Source organism: Maylandia zebra, linkage group LG10 (assembly GCF_041146795.1).
Source record: "Maylandia zebra isolate NMK-2024a linkage group LG10, Mzebra_GT3a, whole genome shotgun sequence".
Taxonomy (NCBI): domain Eukaryota; kingdom Metazoa; phylum Chordata; class Actinopteri; order Cichliformes; family Cichlidae; genus Maylandia; species Maylandia zebra.
In genome coordinates, this window is record NC_135176.1 from 1,985,310 (window position 1) to 2,001,130 (window position 15,821).

Consider the following 15,821-nt stretch of genomic DNA (forward strand, 5'->3'; position numbering starts at 1 on the left):
ATTGATTTGGTCTGTTATGTTTGAGATTTGCATCATCGAGACAAAAATCTTTGTTTTCAGTGGGCAGCTCAACATAAGCAGAGCTCATTTTATTATTTATCTATTTGACACAAATTATGAAGAGGGAGGTCTTAGTCACAGAGATCAGGACTTAGGATTGTCAGGGCTGTTGAGGTGCGGTTCAAACTTTTCACAACTGTCGGTTTTATTAATTCAACACTCGGAAATGTAAATTGCACTAATTCTGTCACAGTTAGCTAGGTGGTGAGCTCAAAGTGAAGAACTGTCAAGCTAACTAGTGAGTCATGAGTGCCTTGAGGAACCTTAACCAGGTTTGTTCATTTAATACACACTAATCGGGGAGGGTGAACATGAAGGTGAAAAGAATCAAGATAAGACAGCGTGTTAGTAAAACTAAATAGAGCTCACAGAGACGGAGGACTGCCAACAGGAAACAACTAAACACCCAGACAGTAACCTGACAGAGACCAGACTAATACAAGAACAAGTGAAACTGGAAACAGAATAACAAATATGGCATAATGTCTGATTTGGAAAAATATGAGAATAATCGACAATAACAAAACTCAGCCTCCAATAATAATAATAATAATAATAATAATGGATTGCATTTATATAGCGCTTTTCAAGGCACCCAAAGCGCTTTACAATTCCACTATTCATTCACTCTCACAATCATGCACTGGTGGAGGCAGCTACAGTTGTAGCCACAGCTGCCCTGGGGCAGACTGACAGAAGCGAGGCTGCCATATCGCGCCATCGGCCCCTCTGGCCAACACCAGTAGGCGGTAGGGTAAAGTGTCTTGCCCAAGGACACAACGACCAGGACAGAGAGCCCGGGGATCGAACCGGCGACCTTCCGGTTACAGATGCGATTCCCAACCCCCTGAGCCACGGTCGTAATACCGTAATTGTCGGGCTATAAGCTGCTACTTTTTGCACAAGCTTTGAACCCTGCGGCTTTTAGTCAGGTGCGGCTTTTCTCTGGATTGTCCGTGATTTTTGTCATATCGTAAGACGATTTGTTTTGTTTGTGCCGCTGTTGTACGGCACTACGTTGCCTGGCGGAAGGGCATGTGATCAGACACACAGTATCGGGGTTCAAGAGTGGCATGTTGGTCACATCTCCATCCGCCAGGCAACATAGTGCCGTACAAGTAGCTCGAAAAACAAACTTCAAATTAATGCTACGCGTTCAGCGGGAGGCGTGGATGACGAGCGGCGATAATCTTGCGAATTGGAAAAGCAAGTTATGCTCAACTTCACCGGTGGATTCTGACAGCGTGGAAAAGTGTGAAAACATCCACAATCACCAACGGATTTCGAAGGGCTGGACTGCTGCATGATGGAGAGGAGGACACCGCCACGGCCCTTCTGAGGGTGTTCGACTCTGACACTGACAACGAGGATTTCTTTGGTTTTGAAAGTGACAACGAAGGAAAGGAGCTGAGAGTGGATGACGAAGCCATCCTGAGCCTGTTTGTATCCGACACTGGAGAAGAGGACTTTGGTGGTTTTAATGCGCAGGAAGAAGAGAAAGATGGTGGTGAATGACTGACTTTTCTTCTTGTTAAAGCCGTGTCACTGCACCTGAGCCTGAAAGGTAGTCTGAATCTATTTTTCTGGTGTGCTGCAGGTTATTGTTATGTACTACATTTGTTACTCATTTATGAAGCACAGTACATGTGTCCTACTTGTAATTACCGCTACTTGTACATATACCTAAAAAGTTGTGCAAATATGTACCCATAACTTGTTTTTCAAAATATTAATAAAAGGGGTGTGTCTCCAAACAGCCATCTGTTTCCTGACAATTCGCTTTGTGCATATTCTCTTACATATGATAAGTCAACATTGAAACACCTGCGGCTTATAGTCAGGTGCGGCTAATGTATGTACAAAACAGGATTTTCCCCTGATTTTAGCTTGTGCGGCTAATATTCAGGTGCGCTTTGTAGTCCGGGAAATACGGTAATTCAAACTAATGTTGATGAATACCAGTAAAGTCACACTTATATCTAAGATCATTCTGAACAGTTGTAAACTGCTCTTCACTGGTTTGTTATATTTGGAGCAAGAACTGAAGCTGTTAGTTTAACATTTTATTAAGTAATTGATTCAATTGTGGTACAAAGGTTTGTGTAGTGATATTTTGTTTGTCTTTATAAATGAATGCTTCACGGTTTAGATATATTAGAATCGGTGCTACTGTAGCATCATCACACACGGATACATCAAATTAAAACCTGATGACAAATCATGCCTGTTTGTCTCTGTAACCCTGTTTTAAACTTTCACTCGTCCGTGTGCGAAACTCAGACATGAACGACTCTGTAATTATTCCGTCACCAGTGAACAGACAAGGTGTGGCTATAACAATTTAAACAGCTCCTTAAGTAGAAACACCAGTGCATTTGAATTTCTTTCTGTTTATGCAGCAAACATGAAATAATATATCATAACCTGCAGGCTGAACCACGCTGAGTTATTGCTGATTGGAAACAGTTGTTGATTCTCTCCTCCAGTAAATTCAGTCTGGTAAAAGAGACGAGGATGAAAAAACTTTATCCCCCTAACACAGAACAGATTGGAGGAAAACAAGACCTCACTGGGTGGAAATTAATGGCAGATGCACTTACTAGTAGTTTAAATGTTTCATTAGATGCTAATGTCTTGCTGTGTCTTTAATTGTTGTGAAATTAGCCTCTGGAATATTAATACCATCTGTTTGCGATCTTCCTGCAGGGCCACTTCTAAAACCCAGACTGAGCAGATACAGTAAGGTCATTAAATACATGCGTCCATATGCCTCAACCTGCGTCTTAATTAATGCCTTTAATGCGTGTTGGTACGGCACACCTGTCTGGGTGTCTGCGTGTACGTCGCATTAAATGCAGCGTAGCACACCGGTCTTCACTGCAGAAGGCTTAAAAGTGACGCTAACTTTAAAAGCCTATAAACCGAATAGAAAATGACTTGAAAGCTGTAACAAGTGGGAGTGGTCAGATCAACACAGACTGGGTCACAGAGACACACACACACACACACACACACACACACACACACACACACACACACACACACGGGCTTCCCATTTAGATTTATCATCAGACAGCAGGTCATTAAATTTCAGCCTCACTGTTTGATGGCACTGACCACCACTATTCCCTCCATTTGCTTAAGACATCCATTAATCACACCATAAAAAGAAATGAATCCATCATCAGAAGCTCAAAGAGGGGAGCGCAGATGGAAAAAACACAATTCTCTGAAGTAATTTAAGGGAGCTCAGGGGGAAATTAAAGGGAACAAGCTGAGGGATACGTTTTCAAATAGCTGTGTAATCAGGACCTGAGCTAGTAATAGCCCTGAAAGATGAGCCGCTTTTTTTAATGTCTTTATTAGATATGTTCTGCAGACATTACGCACAGTTAGATTTGTGTAAGATTTCTGATTTCATGGAGTACTTTGTCTCTGACGAGCCAGAATACAGATGGTGCGATTATGTGGAGCCTTATATGGACTCTGCAGTAAAGATAGTTGATTGACAAAAGACAAATCAGCAGTTCTACTGTGTGCGTGTGTGTGTGTGTGTGTGTGTGTGTGTGTGTGTGCGTGTGTGTGTGTGTGTGTGCGCGTGTGTGTGTGTGTGTGTGTGTGCGTGTGTGTATGCGTGTGTGTGTGTGCGTGTGTGTATGCGTGTGTGTGTGTGCGTGTGTGTGTGTGTGTGCGTGTGTGTGTGTGTGTGTGTGTGTGCGTGTGTGTGTGTGTGTGTGTGTGCGTGTGTGTGTGTGTGTGTGTGCGTGTGTGTGTGTGTGTGTGCGTGTGTGTGTGTGTGTGTGCGTGTGTGTGTGTGTGTGTGTGTGTGTGTGTGCGTGTGTGTGTGTGTGCGCGTGTGTGCGTGTGTGTGTGTGTGTGTGTGTGTGCGTGTGTGTGTGTGTGTGTGTGTGTGTGTGTGTGTGCGTGTGTGTTGTCAGCAGGGATGTTACAGGTCAGTGTGTTTGGATGAAGGAGCTGTGGACTGGGGCATAAACAACATCCACCGCCCTTTTTTCAAGGATCAGTTCACAGACCGGGCTCGATGAGATATTATTCTCCTTTTCTCTGCAAAAACATGTCGAGTCCCCTCAGAGTAAGTGGCATTTCCAGAAAAACGAGAGAAAATGCGCCCTGTGCTTTGTGAGAATAGAATGTAATTAGCGCTATCACGGTGCAGGGCACTGCTTTGCATGCGTGTGAGCTCGGGCCGACATATAGACTCATCCTTACGGCCCATCAGGCATTCCCAGCGCTGAGACTCTTATCACGTTCAGCACTCTGGTGAATCCACTTGCCTTCTACCCATCATGCAATTCTCCTAAGGAACAGGATTCTTTTCACACAGCTAATGGCTACCAGAAAAGGGAACGTTTTCATTTTAATTACGCGTTCAGCTCGAGGGTTCTTTCGGTATTCCCACACCTTGTGCCCTTTCATCATGCTAAACGATGGCCGATCCTGAAAGGAGAGCTTTAAAAAAGAGCACATGCTGTTTCTATGTCAGCTCCCTCTTGTGTCCCAATCTCGTAGTCCAATTCCTGTACAGTATGTGGGGCACGGCTCTCTGCTTTTCCCATTAGGTGGCAGAACAACTATTTACAAGCCAGCTTTTTATTGGCTTTGAAAGGAAACCTGCGGCATCTGTCTCGTCTCGCAGAAGTAGCCCGGACAACAGTCGCAGGCTCGAGCTGGGAATGTAGACCCCACCTTCTCCCACTGAGCTTTGTCTCCCAAGAGTCTTTTATTGTTCTCCAGATTTTGAAGGATTCGCACGCTCACAGATAGCCACGCTGTCCTCTTTATTCTTGTCGTTTTGCTGCATCTTGAACAGAGTGTCTAGAGGATGACACTTGCTGAGCTCCTGCTGCCTCAGCATGTGGTGTCTGCTCGGGAAGGACGGTGGCTCCATTTGAAGGTTCTGGAGGGGTCTTTGTCCCTGTTCTCTATTTCGTGGGCTGCGAGGAGTTTCATACTGTGAGATCAGATGGCGTCTATCTTTGGCAAGTGGAGTGATGGCTACCGAGTAGGCTCAGAAACATGACAGATTTACAGAGACAGCACTGCAGCTCCTGCCAGTTCTCACATATTTCTGCACCGGTTTCTGTGGGATGCCGATCCGTGCGCAGCTCTAAAGTGCACATTAACACTCTGTGTTTTAACCCTTGTTCTCTTTGTGTTTTTGTAGCTGAAGCCAGGGCAGAACAACTGTAAGGACAGCGACAGTGAGAGTGTAAGCGAAGAGTCCAAGCCTTCCTTCAGGAGCAGCTCCAGAGACAGACTGACAGACGTAAGAGCACCACAACGAGCACACCTGCTGCTCGCCGGCTGTCACAGCTCTTTTTATAGAGTGTAACATATTTCCTGCATATATGCAGATGGCCTGGTCATTTAATTACAAGCACATATTAAAAAGGCATTTACCTTGAGCTGTAAAGCTAAGATCTGACTTCCTAGCAGCCTTACAAAATGCTTGTGGTTACTGATAATATTTCTGTTTAAACAGATTAAACCCAGCAGGAACTGTTTATTGCCTTAAAACGCTGTAAAATGAAAGCTGTGCCTGCACTTCCAGTTTATTTCATTACACTTGCACTTTCAAAGAACTGCACTGTATTACTGCAAAGCCAGTTCATGTTGCAGTAGCAGCAGTGTTACAGTTGAAATTTATATTGGAATGAACCAGCATTTTTCACCCAAACTAAAGGTAAGTTATTATTGGGTGTGACTGATCCAGGCTGGACCTCAGAAAGCACCCAAGTCCAGTCTCTGTTTGCATTTGAAACAAACACACTTACTCTGACATGTTCTTGATGATTAATGCACCCAAAAACGCTCCATATTCATCGTGTGCGAGCTGAAGGCAAGTATAACCTGACAAAAGGACGAGCGGCCGCGTGTCCCTTCGCCCTGCGACATATTCCGAGATGTAAAGCGAGCAGACTCGTGGGACCTCGCTGCCGCACACCCACCCCTGCGCTTTGATTTGTGTGCCGAATCTACAGCAAAGCGATCAGATATGTGGCCATAATTAAAGCTGTCAGTAGGGAGGCGAGCTCGTCTTTGAGAAAGACACGGCCGAACGACTGAAGCAAAACTGATTCTGCGTGTAGCTTTACAGTGCTCGACTGGGCATGAAATGAAATAAGTAATTTGATGTTGACAACAGAAATTGAAATGATATCTGCTGATTTCTGTCTGCACTTTAGTGACAGTGCTGCAGAGTGATGGGACACATTTTGCTTAAACGATGGAGGTTTTAAATCTGCTCACCTGAGATCCGTACGGCCGACACGTGAAAACTATGGCAGCTTTGCCGTGACCTCTAACAACCTCGTGCTGCACCACAGGTTTGAAACAAGAACGTAGAATAAAAGCCAGTTTAGTTCATGTGTAAGTTCTGATTTAATCATGTTTCCTGTTGTCACACAGAATGCTATGAGTCGGTTTCTCATGGTATCGTGTTATTGCTTAGTATCGTGAAGAAAAAAGTTGATGTCACTGCAGATTTGAATAAAAGGGCAGGAATCTAGGTAACTCTTTATAATGCAGCCTGCAACTCAGCCTGTAATTAGATGCAATTTCAACACAATTTGTTTGAAATGACAACGTAATTATATTTACCTACAAATATGTAAAGGCAGGCGAACCAGAGCGAGGCTTTAACAGGTCAGGTTTTTACAGGAAACAGAGAAATAATTAAACTGTAACTAAATGTAATTAACGTGATGTTGTGTCTAATTTTACGGTAATTTTTCAGAAAAGCAATATTGCACCATCAATATGTAAAGATACGTGGCTCAGAGTGGAATAATCTGTCCTTTTTACGTAGTAGTTCAAAGTGCAGTATGCTGACGTCCATGATGGAAATCCTAATATTCGGCTGTTCTTTTATTTTACAGTGTAACTGTGATAACGACTGCTCCTTACCAACTTACAATAAAGTAAATCAAAATATGCCGGCCTGTGTGATCTTACAGTGACTGAGGCGAACTTCTTTTCTTTCATTATCGCTGTTTAAACATCACTTTCAAAGAAGCGCACAAAACCCAGACGTTAGGACAGATTACGCTGTTCCATAATATGGCCTGCCCCCCCACAAAGATCTGCAATCTTTACTAAAAGATTATGTACTTATGCAATCCTTAATTTCAGTCTGCAATAAACTTTATCGTGCAGTACAGTCATTTTTTCCCTGTAAAAGTCCTGATTCGTTGCCTCCTTATTCTAGTTCACCTCCATTTTTAAGTATTTGCATGGAAACATAATCATGTTGTAATTTCAAATAAATGATGGAGATTCCATTCAATGAGTCATAAACCACTGTTCCCAGTACGATCTGTCTCGACTTCAGTGGGTAAACACTTTGCTCCGTCACTGCGATGATGTGCACTGCACGCTGTGTTAGGGTCCACCTTTGTTTTTCAGCGACTTCTAAGAGCCATTGAATTTAATTCAATTGCATTTAGATATATGAAATAAGCCCTCGAAGTCAATATCATGAGAGGTGGTAGCATATGTGTGCATTTTGTTGGAACTAAATTAAAAATGATGTTCCCAGTTTGTTTGTCGTTGCATCTTCTCATGTAGGAACCGTGTGCTTTGCTGCAGCGCTGCTTCCCACTGCTTCATCACAGCAGACTGAGCGTGTCCCAGACGATGTGCTGAAAGCCGGGCTGCATAAAGACCCCCACGTCACCTTAGTCCAGACCTTCCCAAAGTGGGGGGCCCGCCCACAGAGCCATTGCAGGGGGGGCGCGGTATGAAAAGGGGGGGGGACAAAATGCTTGGACACAGTTAGCACGGGGCGCCCACAGAAACGCAAAGCAGGAGATGAAGCATCGCTGAATATGTTTCCAAAGACTAGAAAATATGGTGAAGCAAATCTTCCCTTTGGCTTCACCTGCACAGGTGCTGAGGTAGGTCTCCCTGCAGGATTGGTTTTCCCTGCGTCGGGAGCAGCGCTGGGCTCTCCAAGTCACAGACAAACAGGATCCCACAGCTGTTTATGTTTTTAAACCCATTTTGCACAGAGAGGTGTTTTTTGAAAAATGCATTGATCACAATGTTTGAACATTATTACACAGGAAAAAACAACTACATGTAAAATAATCCCACTGTGACGCCGCTGCCTTTGTAAATGGAGGAACAGTAACTGCGTGTAAAACCTGCAGACAGTCAGATTAACAGTATTGTGTCTCTTTCATTCTGCATTTCATCTCATGTAAACGTGGCGCACAGCGTGATGTGAATAAAGGCTCATACCTTTGACGCTGCGTGACCAACTCTGTATTCCTCGTCCACACGTAAACGCAAAAAAAAGAGTTTTAAAAAATCTCCTTTTTCGGTGATTCGAAACGCTGTTTACGTGGACGAAACAGCTGCGTGTTCAAAAACACCCGTGTAGGTGTAAAAGAGTTAGTAGTTTATTTTCTTACTACCTGTAATTTACTGCAGATTACTTGTATTTGCTTAATTGTTTACTAAATGTTTGAGGTGTGAAATAAACCGCAATGGAGCAAAAGATGGGCGCGTGTGGTTGGAGGATGTGTTCGTGCATGTGGGGGGGGGGGGCGGACATTTTTCTTGTAAAACAAAGGGGGGCCCAGCAAAAAAAGTTTGGGAACCACTGCCTCAGTCGGTCACACAACAGGGTCTTCACCTCCTGTCCCCACGTGCTTCTTCAGACTTTTTGCCATACTGACAGTATGACAGACTGACAGAATGATTTAAAATGGTAAATTTACTTGTTAATGTTATTAAAAGTTACTAGCAAAGCTGCATGCCTGCAGCTCGCTCCGTGCGTCTGTTGCTACAGAAGTCTGTGTATGAAACGTGGCACCGCGCACTGAATCTGGACCGCTCGCGCGGTCCTGCTGCACAGAGGCTCCATTGCAATGTGAAAACAAAGACAAAGCATCTAAGTCACTCATTAGTATCAGGGAGCAGTGTGAGACATGAGCTCGCTTTGACCCCAACTGTTCATTAGACCAACAGTTCGCTAATGATATTTGCTGTAGCACTCCCTTCCCCTCACGGAGGGACTTCGCTCCGATGAAGCAGATGAACTGAGTTTGCCGACCTGGCGCTGGCTGGCAGGGAGATGGAGGCCAGAGGAGGTCAGGCCTGGCAGCCTTTACTCTCCCGCTCGCCTTCCCTCCTCACTCCATCCTGCCAGCTCATTAAGGCCTACAAATGGCACATCAGCTCGGCCGTGTTTGCCTCAGCCCCAAACCCCAGCTAAATTGGCAGGCTTAGCTGCGTTTGCTCTGAAGCTCCGGGTTCCCTTTTGGGTTTGTTTGAAGCCGACATGGCAACTAACCCCCACATCCCCCACCGCACCCCACCCCTTCAGTCTGGGTGGCAGGCATTCAGGCAGGCAGCAGTCCTGAGCAGAGGGAGTTTGCTGGATCGGGGAGGGCAAGGAGCTCTGGATGAATCACTCCCGTTTAGTCTCTGCGGCAAGGGGTGAAATGCCATCATTACCCTGCTGCCTATCAAATAAATTGGCAATTACGGGCCTGGGATTGCGAGTAAACAGCATGTTACTCCATTTTTTCCCCACCCAAGGCTCTTGATGAGAGGCGGGTGCAGTAGAGAGGAGTTGCGCAGTACTGGGTCAGAGCCCGCCAGTCAGCATTAGCCAGCTTGATGAGAGACACAAGAGGGAGACTGTAATGAATGCACCCCTATATTTCAGTCAGCCAAGCTTCCTGTTGCGTCCCGTATCAGCTGCATTTCTCAGTGAATTCTGTCGCATTGTAACAGAGCAGTGCACTCCAGCCCTTTGGATACCTTTGCCCTGTGTTGTTGTTCTATAGGGCAGCGATTTATGTATGTTGTAACACTACTGCTGAGAGACCAGCAGTAGTGTTACTGGCTCCATTGCAGTGAAATACATTTCAGGCAGTTTTTCTGACTGAAATGAAAATGTGAAAAATTGCGGGTTCTCAAACCCCGGCCCGTCTCCGCCTTGAAGGTTTTCTTTAAGTGAGCTCTTTGAAAGTTGTTTTTAATGAAACATCTGGAAGTGATATTGTTAAAAGTTGAGCACACAGTCTCCCCGAGCTTTTGAAGCGGTTTCAGTCCAAACATAGCTGAAGTTTCTCTTACAGCTAGTAAAGCTGAACTCCGTTATTACTGGCTCTCCGACCAAAGTGCGGCGGCCTGTTTGGAATCCCGCATGCATGTGGTGAAACCATTTCAAACGCTCAAATTACAGCTTTTGGAAACCGATCAATGTCATAAAGTGTGCTTGTTGTTGTAAAGATCACTATTATGATTAGATTTGCTGCACCGTGTTTCGTCCTTGACCCTGCAGTGAGGCCTTTTCCCTTTGAGCTCGCTGACCAAGTTAACTGCTTATGTAATGCGACCGGACCCGTCTGTCCGTCCCACCTCCTCAGTACATTCTCCAATTATTTCCTGACACTCTGATGTAAATGAGGTCACAGTCCCCCTACGTGTCCAGATATGCTGGCCAATTTGCTCCAACACAGAACTTGTAATTGCTTGCATCAATTATCTGTCTCTCTGTCTGCTGCTCGATAATTTGAAATGTTTCTTATTAGAGACAAGCATTTAGATATGGAAGTTGGAATGTTGTACCTATAATTAGCTCATTATCCTGGGATCGTACTCGGAGGCTTCGGCGTGTGCGTAGTGATGCTGTGAAGTGCAGTGCAGGGACCTTTTCGACTCTTTAAAGGCGTCTCTTACAGACACTGGATTTCCTGTAATCCAGATTGTGAAGAACAGCAGCAGAATAGATGTAGCGGTGCTTTGGGCGCCGATAGGAAAACACGCTCGTCCCATTTATATGGAGAAAATATTTCAGGACTTTTTAAATGCACAGATTCAGCAGCTTTCGGTTGAGTAATCTGAACAATGACGAGCCGAGATGCACGAGAGATGTTTTACCGTTAGACCTAAATATCATCTGCTTCAATGATCATAACGATAATATGAAATAGAAGCTTTTAACAGGACTGTTCAGGCCATCTGGGCTTTAATACAAAAGTGTCTCCCTGTCCACAATCAGAGCCTCCTGCCTTATTTTTCTTTTTCTGTCGGGTTTGTTGGCTCAAACGCAGCTTGGCAGAGGATTTAGACATCACTTGATTTGTCTGCTTCTACATCGCCCTGATAGGCTCTCTCCCAGGAAGTGCTCTTCCCTTTGTTGTTCTTTCTTCTCATTCACGCGGGCAGATTATGACACTTTGTGACGTTGCAGTCTGGCAAAATTATCATGCGCCTCCATCGCCCTGCCAATTCCTGGCAGCGGAATGTCCGTCAGGGACCAGTGAGAGGTGCGTCTCTGCGAGCGCTGAGGGCACAGCAGCCTCTCTGCCTACATTTACAAGAGTTTAGCTCTGCCACATCTCCTCTTAAGAAATATAATTAAAATGAGAGATGCACAATGGTGCGTCGCTCATTGTCTGAGCAGCCCTCGGGTGGAGAATACACGGCGCTTTGATAATGCTTTACTACTCCCAGAGGCATCGACAGAAAAATCAGAGAAGCATTGTGACCTTTGCTGTAAATATATTCCTGTAAATCCAAAGTAAGGCGCTTTAATTGCTGAAAGTGACACGGAGAGATGTCGGTGTGGTAGCAAACTGTTGGCTTATCCTGACTGAATGCAGTCTTTCACTGCTGTGGATGATAAATCTATTCTCATGGAAGATTAATGGACTGGAGAAGTGGTGTTGAATGTCATTGTTGAAGGTTGAAAGTATCGAGCGCCTGAATCCTATCCATATGTTTTCAGGAATGACATAAATAGGCTCAGCCGGAATCCATTTTGACTTATCAAGCTTAAACCAGTGCCAGAACCATGCGATACTTGCCAAGTATTCAGGCTCTGAGGCGTCCAATAACAAATCCTATTCCACATAATTTGAACTGAAATTGGCTATGGCTATGCGCTGCCACCCTGTTTTTGCTTTTGCAGTGCATCCCGCTGCTCTTGGCTACATATTACTTCCGCATTCCCTGCAACCCAACCCTGTAGCCCCAATTTTTTATGTCATCCCCAGCTCTGGTGAGGGAGTCTCTCCTCTCTTTGTTCCAGCCTTTTCAGTGCGGAGGCTGTTCCGGTGGGGTAAGTTGAATAAGTGAAGCCCGGAGGAATCTCTACAAAGGTCTCACTCTGATTGGATGCATGCAGAGCCCAAGGAGAGAGCGCCGGTTGCCATAGCAATGAGAGCAATGTAGGAACTGGCTGCATGAAGGAGAAAAAGGGAAGCGGTGCTTTCTTTTGTGATGGGAGGTCTTCATCGACTGGCATTTCTTTTTATAAGCACACACTGGCCAACGCACATGTAAACACAAATATGCAAAGGCTCACAAACAGCACTACATGCACCTTTTTTACCCCCCACCCAAGGAGAAGCCGAGCAAGAGGGTGTACTTGAATCACAGTGGCCTGGTAGGGGTGTGCTCGCACCCAAGCTGGGAACCAGAGAAAACACAATCAAACGCACTGGGAGTCCAAGACCATCTCTCCCTCATGACTGGCCATTCATTGCTCATCACTTACTCCTCTGTGCCAGCGAGGCTCATCATAACAGCTTTAAACAAAGACGTGATGAAAACGCCTCTTTATTTTTCTGTACCGCTTCGTGTGCAGCTTTCAGCTTTAGATCAGCGGTCCCCAACCTTTGTTGCGCCGCAGACTGGTTTATGTCCGACAGTAAAATAAAACCAGTTCTGGTACCAAGATTCATTCATAGCAGACCCAGGGAAACCGAGTTAGCGATAAAAGCGAGAACAAAATAATGATACAAACCCTGAAAACATTAAATTTCACACCCGAGCCTCAAAACTCGCGGCCCGGTACTGGTCCATGCCCCGGGGGTTGGAGACCGCTGCTTTAGATGAATTCAGTTAAACCAGCGGTCTCCAACCTTTGTTGCGCCACAGACCGGTTTATGCCCGACAATATTTTCACGGACCGGCCTTTAAGGTGTCGCGGAAAAATGCAACAAAATAAAACCAGTACCGGTACCGAAAAAAAGAAATTTATTCATAACACACGTGAAAAGACCCAGGAAAACCGAGTAAACGATAAAACGATAACAAAATGACGCTGAAAACCGATAAAAACCCTGAAAACCAGACATTTCACACCTGAGCCTCAACTCTCGCGGCCCGGCACCAAACGACTCACGGACCGGTACCAGTCCGAGGCCCGGGGGTTGGGGACCGCTGAGTTAAACCATTCAAAGTTCTGAGGTCTGCCTATCTGTGAGCTAAACTGAATGTAAAAGTACCCGGGGAGTCCCCAGCAAACTTAACCCGTGTATCATTGAAGTGTGGCTGATCGGAAATGATTGATGATTGGAAAGCTACACGCCTTTCAGAAATGATTGACAAACTGGGGGGGGGCAAAAAAGCTTCACTGATGCTTTGATCCTTTCACGTGTTATCATTCTTAAAGAAGTGACTTTGAAAACGATAATAAACGACGTACAGGTTGCAGCATTGCTTCTGTGCTTGTTGGTTCATCAGTTGGGTTTTGCTTTAAATTGGTGAAGGCTTCAGTAACCGTGGCTAACGTGGATACGCAGAGACAAACAAAGAAAAGGGTTAAACCACTCGGAGAATAATAATCATTCTACGACTGTTGGAAGCAAAAACACTTACAGGAAATGCTTCTCATCAAAAGACTCAATCAAATGATGTGAATGAATTCTCTGGTTTTCAGTTTCAGAACTTGATCCCAATGAACGGTGCAAACACAGCTTTGGAAAGCCATTTTCTGTACAGGGATGTTGTCAACAGTGCCGCAGTTATTTCGGTGGTTATGCCTGTTATGTACAGTGGGAAACGTGTCATTTGAAAAAACGACACTACTTACACGATCAAAAATACTTCAAAATACTAGAGAAGTGTTTCAGAGCACAGAATGACGGCGTCTCAAAGCAATATCGTGTTTTTCTTGGCAGGCGTCAGAGCCACGCTTCATCCCGTGTGCCGGAGAAGGTTTATTCTCTTATTGAAGACCTCTGTGACTGACAGCGCGACTGTCAGACATCGGATGTCACTCCACATCTATTTCTAAAGCTAGTGCAATTTCCCTTAACCCACAAAACAACAGTGCCATCAACAAATAAGCAAATAGATGCTGTAGATAGATGGACAGACACATATATGGACCAAGGAAGGCACCAAGACAGTGCTCCTGGAATTACAGTTCGACAAGATTATTCCAGAGACATTATTTCCCTCAAGTCGTGGGCTTAAGTCAAATTTGGAAGAGAAATGAAATTGCCAGCAGTGAAAAACCAGACTAGGTAGGAGTTCATGAGCAGAGAAATAACATTTTCATTTGTTTCTGCCCCAGTGGGAGACGAGCAGCCTTTCAGTAAATAGAGACAGCTATGAGAAATGATTTTTTTGGTCGGTGGGATATTGTTTTAACGTGCACTTATCCATCTGCAATCTAGATGTCAGGCCCCAGGAATCTGCAGAATGGCCATTCTACTGTTGTCTTTATGACACGCAAGTGCTGGCCTCGTCTCGCCTCTGATTGTCTCCCTTAGTGTCCCGTTTCCACTGTAGCTTTGGTCTCGTACGTGGTCTTTTTTTAACGCCCGCTTTGTTAAGAGCGACCAGCTGATGCTTCTCTTTGGAATTCTGGAGTTTTGCTGGGAATTGAAATGAAAAATCCAGTTTGGCTTCTCAGACAGTCATCTCTCTGTGCTTTAAGCAGTCGTTCCTCTTTGTGTGTTGTGTGTGTTGTGTAGTCCAGTTTGCCTGAGGTTGTGATGTGTCACCCTCTGCTCTCCTGTTGTTGTTGTCACATGCATTTACACTTTGACAATAACTTGATACATTTCTTTTCATAATTGCAGTAAAGTGACTTTTGCCCAACAGTGTAGATGCACTTGGAAAAATGTCCACGCTGTGTTATCGAGGTTCAGTGTTATCTTGTTTCTAAGAGATTTTCAGCGGATTATTATGGGATTACTTTCACTTTGATAAACTGCAGCTGTCAACTTTTGTTACCTGTCTGATCAGTGAATATGTTTCTATATTCTACGACGTTGTAGTTATTTATACGGTGCATTACAATCTGAGATTAATTTGCAGAAGAAAAGCTTTGATCCACAGCTGTCAGCAGCGATGTTCTCCCAGGTGATTACGTCTCCTTCCTGTCGTGCACTGTCAGCAGTACATAAAGGACTCGTCACATGGCACATTCTGATTATTATTGATATTGAAAGTGGAATTGAATAAATGTGTGCGGTAATAAGATTAGGGTTTCCCAAGAGGCACGTGTCCCCTGCTGCATTTGTTCCTGAAGAGGCTTGGCGATTGTTTTCAGAGGCTTGTTTTTCATTCAAGCAAATTTCCATTTCAAACAGCGCAGTACCTACATCGAAACAAACCCCAGAAACGAACATGGTTGGCCATCTTAAATGGAACAACAGTGATCTAACTGTGAAGAAGGGTGAAACTGCACTGGAGCTATTTGTTTTGCATTATCAGAATTTTGCTCCACGTTGCTTTGCATATGCAATATCTGTCAATCCTGCCACGACATATTACAAATGTCCTCCACAGCAGTATGAGAGATGTGTCTCCATCTTCTTTCCACATTAACTGCTGCGATTAGCCCTCATGGAAGAATTTGTGAAATAATATAAGGACCAGTCTGTCTTCACTTTGCATTAGTGTTAGAAAGCTTACTCTGCTTAAAGTTTCCGATCGTAGGAGACGATATCGTCATGTCGCAACGTTACATGTTCAGCAAAAAG

The 15,821-nt window shown here is 44.6% G+C and overlaps 1 protein-coding gene across 15 annotated transcripts in view; it reads left to right on the forward strand.

The window, feature by feature from the left end:
* auts2a (activator of transcription and developmental regulator AUTS2 a) overlaps nucleotides 1-15,821 on the forward strand; it is a 342,595-nt gene that overhangs the window by 150,216 nt on the left and 176,558 nt on the right. For all 15 annotated transcript variants that reach the window (XM_076888884.1, XM_076888889.1, XM_024804007.2 and 12 more), the window contains one exon: nucleotides 5,246-5,347. In XM_076888884.1, the coding sequence (XP_076744999.1) occupies nucleotides 5,246-5,347 (102 nt within the window). The remainder of the gene's footprint in view (nucleotides 1-5,245; nucleotides 5,348-15,821) is intronic.